This window comes from Lynx canadensis, chromosome A2 (assembly GCF_007474595.2).
Source record: "Lynx canadensis isolate LIC74 chromosome A2, mLynCan4.pri.v2, whole genome shotgun sequence".
NCBI classification, from domain to species: domain Eukaryota; kingdom Metazoa; phylum Chordata; class Mammalia; order Carnivora; family Felidae; genus Lynx; species Lynx canadensis.
The window spans coordinates 10,408,127-10,424,949 of record NC_044304.2 but is presented as its reverse complement, the minus strand read 5'-3'; the positions used below and the strand labels follow the sequence as shown (position 1 = coordinate 10,424,949).

Genomic DNA, 16,823 nt, shown 5'->3' with positions numbered 1-16,823 from the left:
ATTGGCAAAATGATCACCAAATACATGTCTCCAAATGGCGTTTACAATAGAAACACATATTTGAATAAATAGATTAACTTCATATGGCCTTTGAGTCAAGGAAGATCTTAACTATGATGAAGAAAAATCAAAATTATACTGGGTATTACTGAGCAAAATATTTCATTTTGTGCTGTCCATCTACTCACTGAAGTACGGAGTTAGTTTGGTGTCCATGTACTAGAGTTGTATTTTTTCCATGTTTTCCAAAAACATGTTTATGGTGTTTTTACTGAATCATCTTACTCTTTCTGCTGCATACAGATAGGACTCATTCCACTGCTCTAAATGAAAGATCATAACCATGCTATGGGCAATAATTGAACAATATCAATATCATCTTTTATATATCATACATATGTATCCTCATGATCAAAGGATGACTCTTTAGACATTGAATTCCTGTCCAGTCATATGATTCAGGTCACAACTTTGGTGCCAAGAGCCTTGTCCTTCCAACTTCTCTTGATTACCTGGTTGGAACCCTAACAAAGTCTCTTTATAACACAGCCTATCTAAAATAAATTTTAATAACAGAGTAACCATGACTTCTGTCTCCAAATATCAGCACAAATACCTAAAATGGGAAGAAGCATATTATTATAATTTCTCTCAGTTCTGGTTGCTGTTATAATTATATCTGTTCCCTAGGACTGTGTAACAAACCCTTCTGAAAACACCTGTTTTAACATAATGTCTTTGTAATCGAATGGGATTTTCTGGTGAGAGTTGTTCTGATCTATTCAATTCTGTGCTACTTATCAGTCTCTACATTGTGTTTCTTTTTTTTTTTTTAAAGAAACATTTATCTTATCTTATCTTATTTTTTTTTTCATTTTACTTTATTTTACAGACAGCACATGAGTGGGGGAAGAGCTGCAAAGGAAGAGAGAGAGAAAGAGAAAGAGAGAGAGAGAGAGAGAGAGAGAGAGAATCTCAAACAGGCTCAACATTCAGCATGGAGCCTGATGCAGGTCTTAAACTCATGAACCGTGAGATCATGACCCAAGCCGAAATCAAGAGTCAAACGCTTAACTACCAAGCCACCTAGGCACTCCTATTTTTCATTTTCTTACTGACAGGGTTGAGCAGGCACTTCAATACTCTTCTTGTGTCAGTCCTTACTATACACAAGAAATAAAGTGCTTCATTCTTAGCCATAATAAATTACCCTTTAGGCATGTTTCTGACTTGTTTTCATATCTTTGTTATTCCTTATTGGTCTTCTTGGCATTTGGGGAGTAGATCTATTTCTGAAAGTTGCATCACCTTTGGCCATCATCTGGAAGGTATTTTTCTTCATCATTTGACTAAAGATCACCTTTCCATTCTAGAAGTCTATATGAATCTGTGTATCTTTGTGTAAGATGAAATCACAACTTACTTACTGCTTCTTCCCCACGTTGTAAATGCCCTTCTGATATACCTTTTCATTTCCAAGTCTTTGGCAATCTGCCCTTGAATTAGTGACCAATGTTGGTATCATTAGGTTATTGTTCTTGTAGGTCTTTATGTAAGTTAGTAGCACATATTCATTCAATTTTGTTGTTTTCATTCAATATAGTTGTTTAGAAACAGTAGACTTAACCAAATGTTATTCTCACTGATTTTCTTTGTTCCAGAAGTCTTATAAAATTTCTCTTCCATTTTATGCATGAATTCCTATTCATACACTTTCATACAAATGTTTCAGTAAGATCCTATGCACATCATGAATGCTCTTTATATTTCAGTGCAGGCTTTCCTTCTACCTTGTGTCCCTTTTCCTTCTTTCCTAACAATTCCTCATGGACTTGTCTCCAATCCACTAATGTAATGCTGGCTCCTTTTTTGATGAATATCAATGCAAAAATCCTCAACAAGTTATTGGCCAACTGGATCCAACAATACATTAAAAAATTATTCACCATGAACAAGTGGGATTTATACCTGGGATGCAGGGCTGATTCAATATCCACAAAACAACCAATGTGACTCATCACATCAAAAAAAAAAAGACAGGACAAGAACCATATGATCATCTCAATAGATGCAGAGAAAGCATTTGATAAAATACAGCATAATTTCTTGATAAAAACCCTCAGGAAAGTAGGAACAGAAGGATCATATCTCAAGATCATAAAAGCCATATATGAAAGACCCAATGCTAATATCATCCTCAATGGGGAAAAACTGAGAGCTTTCCCCCTAAGGTCAGGGACAAGACAGGGATGTCCACTCTCATCATTGTTATTCAAAATAGTGTTGGAAGTCCTAGCCTCAGCCATCAGACAACACAAAGAAATAAAAGGCATCCAAATCAGCCAAGAGGGGATCAAACTTTCACTCTTCACAGATGACAGGATACTTTTTATATGGAAAACACAAAAGATTCCACCAAAAACTGCTAGAACTGATTCATGAATTTGGCAAAGCTGCAGGATATAAAACCAATGCACAGAAATCAATTGCATTCCTATACACCAACAATGAAGCAATAGAAAGGGAAATCAAGGAATCGATCCCATTTACAATTGCACCAAAACCTATAAAATACCTAAGAATAATTCTAACCAAAGAGGTGAAAAATCTATACACTGAAAACTATAGAAAGCTCATGAAAGAAATTGAAGATGGCACAAAAAAATGGAAAAAGATTCCATGCTCCTGGATAGGAAGAACAAATATTGTTAAAATGTCAATACTACACAAAGACTTCTACACATCCAATGCATTCCCTATCAAAGTAACACCAGCATTCTTCACAGAGATAGAACAAACAATCCTAAAATTTGTATGGAACCAGAAAAGACCCCAACTAGCCAAAGCAATCTTGAAAAAGAAAACGAAAGCAGGAGGCATCACAATCTCAGACTTCAAGATGTTTTACAAAGCTGTAATCATGAAGACAGTGTGGGACTGGCACAAGAACAGACACTCAAGTCAATGGAACAGAGTAGAGAACCCAGAAATGGACCCACAAACCTATATCCTTGACAAAGCAGGAAAGAATATCCAATGGAATAAAGACAGTCTCTTCAGCAAGTGGTGCTGGGAAAACTGGACAGCAACTTGCAGAAAAATGAACCTGGACCACTTTCTTACACCAGACACCAAAATAAACTCAAAATGGATGAAAGACCTCAATGTAAGACAGGAAGCCATCAAAATCCTCAAGGAGAAAGCAGGCAAAAACCTCCTTGACCTTGGCTGCAGGAACTTCTTACTCAACACGTCTCTGGAGGCAAGGGAAACAAAAGCAAAAATGAACTATTGGGACCTCATCAATATAAAAAGCTTCTGGGAACAAAAATAATATAAAAACAGGGAGGGGGACAAAACAGAAGAGACTCATAAATATGGAGACCAAACTGAGGGTCACTGGAGGGGTTTTGGGAGGGGGGATGGGCTAAATGGGTAAGGGGCATTAAGGAATCTACTCCTGAAATCATTGTTTCAATTTATGCTAACTAATTTGGATGTAAATTTTAAAAAATAAAAAATAAAATTAAAAAAAAGCTGCACAGCAAAGGAAAAAATCAGCAAAACTAAAAGACAACCAACAGAATGGGAGAAGATATTTGCAAATGACATATCAGATAAACGGTTAGTATCCAAAAATCTATAAAGAATTTATCAAACTCAACACCCAAAAAACAAATAATCCAGTGAAGAAATGGGCAAAAGACATGAATAGACACTTCTCCAAGGAAGACATCCAGATGGCTACCAGCATATGAAAAGATGCTCGACATCACTCATCATAAAGGAAATACAAATCAAAACCACAATGAGATACCACCTCACACCTGTCAGAATGGCTAACATTAACAACTCAGGCAACACCAGATGTTGGCGAGGATGCAGAGAAAGAGGATCTCTTTTGCATTGTTGGTGGGAATGCAAGCTGGTGCAGCCACTCTGGAAAACAGTATGGAGGTTCCTCAAAAAACTAAAAATAGAACTACCCTAGACCCAGAAATTTCACTACTAGGCATTTATCCATGGAATACAGGTGTGCTCTTTTGAAGGTACACATGCACCCCCATGTTTATGTTTATAGCAGCACTATCAACAATAGCCAAAGTATGGAAAGAGCCCAAATGTCCATTGATGGATGAATGGATAAAGAAGATGTGGTGTATATATACAATGGAGTATTTCTCGGCAATCAAAAAGAACGCAATCAGGGGCGCCTGGGTGGCGCAGTCGGTTAAGCGTCCGACTTCAGCCAGGTCACGATCTTGCGGTCCGTGAGTTCGAGCCCCGCGTCGGGCTCTGGGCTGATGGCTCAGAGCCTGGAGCCTGTTTCCCATTCTGTGTCTCCCTCTCTCTCTGCCCCTCCCCCGTTCATGCTCTGTCTCTCTCTGTCCCAAAAATAAAATAAACGTTGAAAAAAAAAAAAAAGAACGCAATCTTGCCATTTGCAACTAGGTGGATGGAACTAGAGGGTATTATGCTAAGCGAAATTAGTCAGACAAAGACAAATATCATATGACTTCACTGATATGAGGGTTTTAAGACACAGAACAGATGAACACGAGGGAAAGGAAGCAAAAATAATATAAAAACAAGGAGGGGGAACAAAACATAAGAGACTATTAAATATGGACAACAAACAGAGGGTTACTGGAGGGGTTGTGGGAGGGCGGATGGGCTCAGTGGGTAAAGGGCATCAAGGAATCTACTCCTGAAATCATTGTTGCACTACATGCTAACTAACTTGGATGTAAATTAAAAAAATAAAATTTAAAAAAAAGTGCCTTTTTGCTACTTGTTTAAAAATTCTGATCCCAATCAGTGGGACAGCCCTTTGAGTATTTTCACAAGATGATCAGTGTGAAAGAGATTACTTTTTGATTCTTAAAACTATTAGTGAGCTCAATTAAAGATTCACATATTTGATTTAATTTGCCTATTATTATTATATGTCCACATATTATATGCCTATTTATAATTATGAGCATTTGAAATAATTGTTGTAAATCACAGCTTCTCTATTGACTTTTAGTTAGGTCTTTTGGCCCATAAAATAGTTTTAAAATTCATTTAGTGAAATGTATCTATCTTCTACCTTCTGAGTTTTTTTTCTTGCCTTACAAATGATGATTTTCCCACCAGTAGATTTTATATGTAATTTTCTAGATGTGCATCTAAAATGGAATGGTTAGTCTTACACTCGGGGTTTACTTACTCCTTTGGATTTTTGGTGAGATGTGTGAAATAAGGAAGCACCACTCTTCCTTCCACGTAGAAAGCCTTTGTGCCAGCTTTCACTCAACAATCCAGTCTTTTCTGACGACACTTAAATGCAGCTTTGTCAAGTATTAAATGTCCATATATAATGAGACCTAATTCCTGACTCATTCAATTAATACTGAAAGAGCATCTGCTCTGGTGCCAGAAATTTTTAAGAACTTTATATGCTATACTCTTTTTTTATCCAGGTCTTGGGGAATTTTATTACTTTTCTCTGTTGATTTTGTTGACTTACTGGTCCTGTAGATCATGTTTCAGTTACTGCTCAAAACTTCATTCAGTTTTGTATAACATGGTTGTGCTGAAACTGCTCTTTAACCTGATTTTATTCTGTCTGTCGTTCTTTGTATTTCATAATGTCTCATTTTCATGAATCCGTTTCTATATAAGTGCATATACATCCACATACTTTTGTAAAGGGAAGATGAGCAGAGGTTCCTGCTCCTTTGGTAATCACGTCACAATGACACACAGGAGTGCAGTAAAAATAAATGTGAGTACAAAATAATGTACTTGGGTAAGTTACATGAAGCTTATTCAGAGTTAGGGGATAGATTGTCATGGGGTGTTTAGGATTTCATAGGGTCTGGAGAGCACATTACCTGTTGGACAAGGAACAGAACCATGACTAGTTGTGCTCATTAGACTTGTCAAGAAAGTGACTAAAATTCAAAGCATAAGAACAACAAATACACACCAAAAAAATGCCACATAAGACAAGTGACAAAGAGGCTTACCTCATCCTCTATTTGGCCATATAAAAACTGATTAATCAAATGAATATGGAATAAACACAGGAAAATCAAGTCTGCTCTCTTCTATCTGCCAATAAAAATGCCCAAATTATGAGACGTGTTGGTTTATTCTCTTGCGATGTTCAATCTGTGATGTTCACATCATAAAGATGTCGCTACTTTTCTCATTTAGAGAAATTTATTTTGCCCTTTAATAATTTTTGCTGGGTGTAAATGGGATATAATTAAGATTGGAGGCCACCAACATCATTCTCTCCCTCTCTCTCTGTCTCTGTCTCTCTCTCTGTTCGTTGAACACAATTTTTTAATTTTTCTTTGCATACAGGCCAGAAGACCATTCCAAAATGGAGCCCCAGGATTATTTGTCCTTAGGAAGCAATGAATAGGACTTTCTGGTACTATTTCTACTTTCCTTCTGGGAAAGGTAATATGATGTGTATGCATTCATATCCTAAAAAGTGTGTTGGGGCAGGTGGGGGGGGGTGAAGACATACAAGTAATACATACCAGGAGGATACGGTGCAGTGTGTGTGTGTGTGTGTGTGTGTGTGTGTGTGTGTGTGTCTGTGTGCATGCAGTGAGAGGAGGTCTCAGAGCAGGGGTTTATAGGTGCCTCTATTCCAGGTTCACCCTATAATACACAGGTCAGACTCAATCAACAGATGATACTGACAAGGGATGTTCAGTTGACAGGATGCTATTACAACCAGATTAACAAAGTGCAAGAGGTACATAGTGTGGACAAGGAGCTCCCTGTGTCTTGAATTTTAAGCAGCTGCGAGGCCACATGGATCCACAAAATTCACTGCCAGTACCTCTCATCACTCTCCCTCTTTTCAACTCCCCGCCATTACACTGGCTTCCTTCTGAGCCTTGATTTCCTGGAAAAAAAAAAAGTGTTTCCTCAGGGCCTTTTCACTGTCCTTCCTCCTGCCAGGAAGACCTTCTGTCTTGCACTCTCTCTTCCTTGAGGTCTCTGTTCAAATGTCACCTTCTTAGTCAATCTTGACTGAACACCCAACATGACAGCCCATCCACTCTTTCTTTTGATTTGCCTTCATTTTCTTCATAGCCTCAGTCCACATCTCAGGATTATTTAATTTTTATATACGTGTATGTCCTATCACCAGCAATGATTAGTAGGTACCTTTGCTTTTCAGCACCGTCTACTTTATGACTTGGAAATGCTGAAAACATGGTTGATGGTCTATATATTCCTCAAATGCATGAGATAATTTCTTATTAAAACTGCACAATACCCAGCCTTTTGGGGAACATCTGATGTTGGGATGAAAATTCCTAATAAGAGAGGAAATGGGGATCCCCTCCAGAGCACCCATCCATTCACAAAATATTGAAATAACTTTCTTGACTGGAAAATGTAAATTGTAGCATTTCAACAATGTGAGCCATGTCTATTGATGTGAAAATTAGTCATGTTATTTTCCCCTTTATTGGTAGTCACCTCCACCACATGGGCCCAGGAAACGATATAGGAATTTCAGAATTTCTTCTTATGGGATTTTTCAGAAGAAACAGAACTGCAGCCCCTCATATTTGAGCTTTTCCTCTCAATGTACCTGATCGCTGTGTTTGGGAACCTACTCATCCTCCTGGCCGTCAGCTCTGACTCCCACCTCCACACCCCCATGTACTTCTTCCTGGCCAACCTGTCCTTTGTAGACATCTGCTTCACCTCCACCACCGTCCCGAAGATGCTCTGGAACATCCAGACCCAGACCAAAGTCATAACCTATGAGGACTGCATCGCACAGATGAACTTTTTCATAACCTTTGCAGGGATGGACGACTTTCTCCTGAGTGTGATGGCCAACGACAGGTTTGTGGCCATCTGCCACCTGCTAAACTACATAGTCATTATGAACTCCTGGCTCTGTGGACTCCTGGTCCTGGTGTCCTGGATCCTGAGTGCTCTGCATTCCTTGTTAGAAAGCTTAATGGTGTTGCAGCTGTCCTTCTGTACAGTCTGGGAAATCCCCCACTTTTTCTGTGAACTCAATCCGATGATCCAACTTGCCTCTCCTGACACCTTTCTTAATAACATGGTGGTGTATTTTGGAGCTATGCTGCTGGCTGGTGGTCCCTTTTTTGGGATCCTTTACTCTTACTATAAGATAATTTCCTTCATACGTGGGATTTCATCAGCTCAGGGCAAGTATAAAGCATTTTCCACCTGTGTGTCTCACCTTTCAGTGGTCTCTTTATTTTACTGTACAAGCCTAGGAGTGTACCTTAGCTCTGCTGCTATCCAGAGCTCCCACTCAAGTGCAACAGCCTCAGTGATGTACACGGTGGTCACACCCATGCTGAACCCCTTAATCTATAGCCTGAGGAGCAAAGACATTAGTTCCTCTGATGAGATTCTCTGGTATGGCAGCTATAAATGGGCCAATTGTCTTGTGCTGAAAAGTACCTATGATTGCAGGGGCCAAAATCTGACCCAAATGTTGAGATTCTTTGATCAGATTGTGGGAGTGGAACATGCCTCTTCTATTTTTTTCCTTGAATTTCTTTTTTTTTTTAATTTCAACATCTGTGTACAATTTATGTAACTCCCTATGTTAAGCTTTTTGATATGTCTTATATCTAAAAGATTTTCCCTTTGTCATTTTCCTACTCTCCCAATGTGATTCCTCACCTTTGATGTGAAATATTTGGAATTCTCACTCATTTCAAAGGACTACATGGATCTGTTACGAATAATTTCTTCTCAAATAAACTATATCATAGTGAGTATTTTTTCTTTTGTTTGACCAAAAAAAAACCCAGTCATGAGTTATACTACTCCTATGAAAGTCTACTCTTTGCCATGACTCTTATTGATAAAAGAGTATAAGAGAGTCATTAGAAATCATTGTAACCTATCTGCTGTGTTGAAAGAAATCTTGAAAGAAACTTGGAGGGTAAAGAAAGGAAGAGAATGGAGGTTATCATTAACATGGAATTCAAGCAATGTAGAAATTTTGGCAAAATAAATTATAATAGAACAGGTAGCCATAAGTTAATGATATATGGTTTTTCCTATCTTAATGCCCAGAGGCCTCAAAGACAGAACCATATTTACATTTATGCAAGGAGACATTCTCTGAACCAGGCAATAGGCTGAATATCCCCTAAACTGACCTTATTTTGTTTCTTCTACTTAAGTAGGGTTTCAACACAAAATGCCTTTATCCAAGAAAGCTAAGTGAATGAGTTGAGAGGCTTAAATTCCTTTTATTAAAAAAATTGGGGCACCTGGGTGGCTCAGTCAGTCAAGTGTCCAACTTCAACTTAGGTAATGATCTTGTAGTATGTGAGCTTGAGCCCTGCGTTGGGCTCTCTGTTGATAGTTCAGAGCCTGGAGCCTGCTTTGGATTCTGTTTCTCCCTCTCTCTATGCCCCTCCCCCACTTGCATTCTCTCTCTCTCTCTCTCCCTCTCTCTCTCTTAAAAATCATTTAAAACATTTATTGGATAAGTGTCTTTGTTATTTACTATTGCTGCTATATCCAGTTACCACACTAAGGGTTTAAAAGAAAAAAATTTCTACTCTTCCAGGTCTGGAGGTCAATGCCAAAAATGAATCGCATTTGGGCTAAAATTAAGATGTCTCTGCAAGACAGAAGAGAGCTTGAATTCCCGCCCACTTATGTGATTCCAGGTCACCATTTTTTCTCCACAAAAATGCATGTCCTTCCAACCTCTACTAGTTACCTGACTAGAATCTTCAATGGAGAGGATTTTTTTAATAGTCATCCAAAATAAATTTGAATAACAAAATGATCATGAATGTTGCTGAATAGCAAACCATCCTGAAAACAAATGGCTTGGTAGAATATCTTTAGTATCAAGTAGAATTGTATGGTGATGAGTTGTTCTAATCTCTGTTGATGTCCTCAAGGATCTTGAATCAGGTTCTGTGTCACCTGGGAAGGCTCTGCTGATCTTGCCAGGGTTTGGGTCTTGGCTAGCTAGCTGTGGCTGATCAGAGTGGCCTTGGCTTGGACAACTGGGCTGTGCTCCACATGTCTTCACTTCTTCTGGCAGCCCATCTGGTTTTATTCTCTTTTCAGAGCAGTATTTCAAGACAGAGCAGCAGAAATTCACAGGGCCTCTAAGGTCCACTGCCACTTCTATCATATTCTGTTGGCCACAGTAAATAAAAAGTTCTAATCCATCCAGAATCAAAGATGGAAGAATAGTCTCCACCTCCTGATGGAAGGTACTGCGCACGTTGCCAAAGATATGACTACAGAAAAAGACCAGGACTTGGGGCCATCTCTGCAAACAGTCTACCACTGCTGTTAATTTCAATTCAAAATGTTTATTTCCAATCCACATTCAGCAGTGGAATGATCTAAGAGAAGACAGTGAGAATGAATTAGGCGTCTAATGAGCAGTTATGGAAATTCTACTCCAGAGGGTCAGGTTGTAAATATTTCCTCCATGCCTCTTGCCTATACATCACCTTTCCTAGTATAAGGAAAGATCAAATAAATAAAAGGTTTACTTTCCAGATGGCTCAGAGATACCAGGGACCTTGTATCTATTTCATTGAGTAATGGAGCTAACAAGTGTTCTATCACTGATACTGTCTTCACAGAATCCTTCTGTAGATACTGTTTTCCTATTGATAGACCTCACCATTGAAATACTCATAATAGTTTCCACTCTGGTATCTTTTTTATGGGTATAATTCCGCTAGGATGAGGTGACATTTGAAATGCAATGGAAGACAGAGACATAGGAATGTTTTTCTTCATTTTTCCAGCCTTATTGAAATTTAATTGACATATAAAATTGCGGAAATTTAAGCATACAACTTGGTGATTTCATGTACATATATGTTGTGAAATGATCACCATAATAGGTCAGTGAACACATCCATCACTTCACATAGTTACCACTTCTTTTTGTTGTAAGAACATTTACTATATACTCTATTAGCAACATTCAAATATACAACACAATAGAGTTAATCATAATAGCCATGTTGTACATTAAGTCCCCAGAACTTATTCATCTTATAACTGAAGGTTTATAGACTTTCACTAACATCTTCTCATTTCCCCAAACCCAAGCCACTATCAAACATCAACCTACTCTCTGTTTCTATGGTTCAGATTTTTATATTTCACATGTAAGTGAGATCATACAGTATTTGTCTTTCTCTGTCTGACTATGTCACTTAGCATAATGCCCTTGGGGTCCATTCATGGTTGAGCAAGGAAAAAATGTCTTCATTTATTATTGCTGAACTCCACTGATAGATATGCCATCATTATTAATTCATCTGTTGATGGATGCTGGGCTGTTTCCAAATCGTGGCTATCCTGAATAATGCTGTAGTTAATGTAAAAGTACAGATACCTGAGATGGTCACAAGTTTGTGGGATTTAAACCATGCACTTGTGAGTGGCTGATGGGTGAAAGAAGAAATGAAAACTGAAATTTAAAACTCATGAATCAAATGAAAATGGAATCACCGCATATCACAATTTATGGTATGTTACAAAAGCAGCTCCAATAGAGAAGTTTATAGCAATAAATGCCTACATTAAGACAAATAAAAAGACCTTAAGTAAATAACCTAAACTTTGATTCAAAGGCCTGGAAAAAGAAGCACCAACTAAGTCCAAATCAACAGAGGAAAAGAAATAAATATCAGAGAATACATAAATGATATATAGACCAGAAAACCAATAGAAAAGATTAACAAAGTGAAGAACCAATTTTTTAAAGTGAATCAAAATTGACAAGCCCTTAGGTAGACAAAAAAAAGGAGGAGAAGGCTTAAATAAATATAATCAGCAGCAAAATATTATACCTTACAACCAATATCATAGAAATGCAAAGAATAATAGGAGACTACTATGAATGATCTCATTCCAACAATTTGGACAACCTAGAAAAAAAAATGGATAAATCCCTAGAAACATACAATTTACCAAGACAAAATCAGGAAGATATAGGAAATATGAACATACCAATAATGAGTAAGGGTATTAAATTAGTAATCAAAAATCTCCCAGCAACAAAAGCCCGTGAACAGAGACCTTCATAGGTGAATTCTACCACTCATGTAAAGAAGAATTAATGACAAATTCTTCTCAAACCCTTCCAGAAACTAGAGAGGAAGACACGTTTCAACCTCATTTTCCAAGGCCAGATTTGCCTTAATACCAAAGTCAGAAAAGGCCAGTACAAAAAAATAAAACTATAGACCAATGTCCCTGATGAACACAGACACAAAATTTTTGAAAAATACTAGCAAGATGAATCAAACAACACATTGAAGGGATTTTATGCCATGATCAAGTGGGATTTATCCCTGGGATACAGGGATTGTTGAGCACAAACAAATCACTAAATATGATACACCCCATTCATAGGGTGAAATATAACAATCATATGATCATTTCAATACATGCAGAAAAGGCATCTGACAAAATACAGCATCCTTTAATGATTTTTTTTAAAAATCTTTGACAAACTGGGTATAAGAGGAACACACCTCAACAAGAAAAGCAAAAGGCTGTATATGACAAACCCACAATAACATTGTACTCAGTGGTGAAAGATTAGAAAATGTCTCTTCTGAGATCAGCAGCAACACAAGGGGGTCCACTCTCACTGCTCCTATTCAACATAATCCTTCATGTCCTAGCTAGAACAATCAGGAAAGATTGAGAAAGTAAAAAGCACCCAGATGTCTTCTTCGGAAAAGTGTCTATTCATGTCTTCCACCCATTTCTTCACTGGATTACAAATCAGAAAGAAAGAAGTAAAATTGTCTTTATTCACAGATGATACGAACTGAATATAGAAAACCCTGTAAAGTCAGGGCACCTGGGTGGTTCAGTTGGTTAAGAGTCCGACTTTTGGGGCGCCTGGGTGGCGCAGTCGGTTAAGCGTCCGACTTCAGCCAGGTCACGATCTCGCGGTCCGTGAGTTCGAGCCCCGCGTCGGGCTCTGGGCTGATGGCTCGGAGCCTGGAGCCTGTTTCCGATTCTGTGTCTCCCTCTCTCTCTGCCCCTCCCCTGTTCATGCTCTGTCTCTCTCTGTCCCAAAAATAAATAAACGTTGAAAAAAAAAAAAAAGAGTCCGACTTTGGCTCAAGTCATGATCTCAGGGTTCATGAGTTTGAGTACTGCATCGGGCTCTATGCTGACAGCTCAGACCCTGGAGACTGCTTTGGACTCTGTGTCTCCCTCTTTCTCTGCCCCTCCCCCATTCATGATCTGTCTCTCTCTGTCTCTCAAAAATAAATAAACATTGGAAAAAAAGTAAAGAAAATCCTATAGACTCAATCCTTAAGAGCACACTCACAGTGATGAGAAATGAGTAATGTGTAGAATGGTTGAATCACTACATTGTACTGCACTATATTGTTCTGTGTGTTGATTTTCTGCCCCGCACCAATAAACTTTATTGAATTGAAAACTACACTCATGGTAGACCTTTTGCAGGTCTATTCACCACTTCACCACTTATCTCTGTATCCGTGTACTTTGCAATGTGACTGCGAAGCTCCTCCCACTGAGGTGGGGTCGATTTCTCCACTTTCGAATCTGGACTAAATTCAGTATTTTATTTGCCTTGGCTAAGAGTGTATGGTGAAAATGACAGTGTGTCTGAAGGGTCCTTGGTGTGTTTCTGCTGCGCTCTTGGAACCCTGTCTCTGCCATGGAAACAAGTCCAAGCTAGCCTGCTGTAAGAAGAGAAATCACGTGGAGCAGAGCCCTGTTGCTCTAAGGATGGTCAACCTAGGGGCGCCTGGGTGGCGCAGTCGGTTAACCGTCCGACTTCAGCCAGGTCACGATCTCGCGGTCCGTGAGTTCGAGCCCCGCGTCGGGCTCTGGGCTGATGGCTCAGAGCCTGGAGCCTGTTTCCGATTCTGTGTCTCCCTCTCTCTCTGCCCCTCCCCTGTTCATGCTCTGTCTCTCTCTGTCCCAAAAATAAATAAAAACGTTGAAAAAAAAATTTTTAAAAAAAGAAAGCCAACCTAGACCAGCCTATCACCAGCAAGCCCCCATATGTGAGAACACAGCCAAGATTAACAGAGCTCCTCCAGCTGACCCACAGCTGACCACCACCTCATGAGGAGACCAACAGAGACCAAAAGACTTCCCCAATACAGACCCCCATGTGATGGATGGAGCTAGAATGTATTATGCTGACTGAAATAAGTCAGTAAGGACAAGAGTAAGATCATATGATTTCACTCCTGTGTGGAATTTAAGAAACAAAACACATGAACATAAGGGAGAGGGAAGAGAGGCAAACAAACCAGAAGAGGCTCTTAATGATAGAGAATAAACTATGGGTTGACAGAGGGAGGTGGGTGAGAGATGGGCTAGATGGGTAATGGGTACTAAAGAGGGAACTTGTGGTGGTGAGCACTGGGTGTTGTATGTAAGTGATGAATCACTGAATTCTACTTCAGAACCAATAGTGCACTACATATTAACTAACTAAAACATATATTTAAAAAGCTAAAAAAGATAAAAGATAAAAGATAAAAAGATAAAAATCTTCCACACTGCAAAGGAAACAGTCAGCAAAACTAAAAGGTAACCAACGGAATGAGAAAAGATATTTGCAAATGGCATATTGGGCAAAGGGCTAGTATCCAAAAGAGCTCACCAAACTCGACACCCGAAAAACAAATAACCCAGTGGATAAATGGTCACAAAACATGAATAGACACTTCTCTAAAGAAGACATCCGGATGGCCAACAGGCACATGAAAAGATGCTCAACGTTGCTCCTCATCAGGGAAATACAAATCAAAACCACACTCAGATACCATCTCATGCCAGTCAGAGTGCCTAAAATGAACAAACCAGGAGACTATAGATGCTGGCGAGGATGTGGAGAAACGGGAACCCTCTTGCACTGTTGGTGGGAATGCAAATTGGTGCAGCCGCTCTGGAAAACAGTGTGGAGGTTCCTCAAAAAATTAAAAATAGATCTACCCTATGGCCCAGCAATAGCACTGCTAGGAATTTATCCAAGGGATACAGGAGCACTGATGCACAGGGGCACTTGTACCCCAATGTTTATAGCAGCATTTTCAACAATAGCCAAATGATGGAAAGAGCCTAAATGTCCATCAACTGATGAATGGATAAAGAAATTGTGATTTATATACACAATGGAATCCTACTTGGCAGTGAGAAAGAATGAAATATGGCCTTTTGCAGCAACGTGGATGGAACCGGAGAGTGTGATGCTAAGTGAAACAAGTCATACAGAGAAAGATACCTTATGTTTTCACTCTTATGTGGACCCTGAGAAACTTAACAGAAGACCGTGGGGGAGGGGAAGGAAAAACAAACAAAAGGTTAGAGAGGGAGGGAGCCAAAACATGAGAGACTCTTGAAAACTGAGAACAAACTGAGGGTTGATGGGGGGTGAGAGGGAGGGGAGGGTGGGTGATGGGCATTGAGGAGGGCACCTGTTGGGATGAGCCCTGGGTGTTGTATGGAAACCAATTTGACAATGAATTTCATATTTAAAAAAAATGTGTAAAGCATTATCTTAAAACATTTACTTTTGGCATGGCTTGTCATGCAGTAAGCATATAGCTTACTGACACAATAATCAATGTAAATAGTACTGAGAATATTAAGAATAACCTACTGCTGCTTCTTTTTTGTCATTTGTTCTGATATTTGAAGGGAGCATTCATAATGACCTGGTTAGTCACATTAATTTTAGGTAACTGTATTAAAAAGGTACTATCACTGAGTTTCTCTTCCAGGTAGAGATTGGAAAGACCTGTATGTTTTTGCACGGATAACTTGTAGGACTCTCAGGCACAAGTCTCCATTCCCAGAACATCACTGGGCATGAATTCAAGCTCTTGTCTGAGTCATCCTTTGATCATGAGGATTGAAGAGATTTTAGAGCATAAAAAAGTGAAAGAACGTAATGAGAGAGTGAATACACATATTGTTCACTCACTCTATCATTTTTAGGACCTCATTTTTAAAGGGGGAGATATTAAGTTTAGGGCAATGGGAATCATAATATTTGTAGGCAGCACTAGAAATTTTCAAATAGAAGCAGCAGTATCAGCCAATGAAATAGTATAAAATCTGCCACTAGATTCTTCACTCCAATTAATAAATCCCTTTAAACATGGACACCAAATATCCCACACCTCAATAAGTAGTTATACATCATCAAAAACAGATTTTGTGCAATAAAATACAGCGTGATTGAAAGTTTTATGTCATCATTTTTTTCAGGTCTTCTCGGATAGTAACCCCATATTAGTCACTTGGTATATGCAAATTTGTCTTTCTGTAGTTTACACTTGGAGCAGAGCATGTTTTGCATAAGGAATTTTTGCCTTACTATTCTGTGCCAGGGATACTGTGGATGCTGAGCTGATAAGAGAACAGGATCCTAACGAGGATCCTAAAACTCCACGACTAGTTACAAAACAAACTAGTATGTTAATGTCTACATTATCAGGAAGAGCATTTAAGGTAGAATCTATAAAGGAATGGCAGACACAGAGTGAAAAAAAAAAAAAACCCTGTGATCTCACAATTTCCTCTACAATAAAATTATATACATGGCCTCAGTTGCCAAATGTAGTTTATTCCATAAAACTAGGACCGTTCATCACTATATGAGGCAAATGGGAATTTCCCAATTGTTCTGATTCAAGGTTGAGACTAACTTTGGAAACTAGGGAGAAAAAAGGAAAAACTATTGGGTATCAGGAGCAGAGAGTTAACCACAGGGACTTATTTAAATTCAATAAAGCAGTTGA

General features: G+C 38.8%; 1 protein-coding gene across 1 annotated transcript; it reads left to right on the top strand.

The window, feature by feature from the left end:
- The first annotated feature begins 5,701 nt into the window (after positions 1-5,701).
- LOC115527716 (olfactory receptor-like protein OLF4) lies at positions 5,702-15,935 on the top strand. Its single transcript, XM_030335504.1, has 3 exons — positions 5,702-5,726; positions 7,563-8,462; positions 15,847-15,935. The coding sequence occupies exons 1-3, from the start codon at positions 5,702-5,704 to the stop codon at positions 15,933-15,935; spliced, it is 1,014 nt and encodes a 337-aa protein (XP_030191364.1).
- Positions 15,936-16,823: the final 888 nt, after the last annotated feature.

Excerpts from the sequence above, each read along its gene's own strand:
- LOC115527716 (XM_030335504.1), top strand. The coding sequence starts at position 5,702 with ATGAGCAGAGGTTCCTGCTCCTTTG. Across the intron at positions 5,727-7,562 it reads CAGAGGTTCCTGCTCCTTTG|AAGAAACAGAACTGCAGCCC; the intron begins GTAATCACGTCA and ends GGGATTTTTCAG. Across the intron at positions 8,463-15,846 it reads CAATTGTCTTGTGCTGAAAA|GACTCTCAGGCACAAGTCTC; the intron begins GTACCTATGATT and ends GATAACTTGTAG.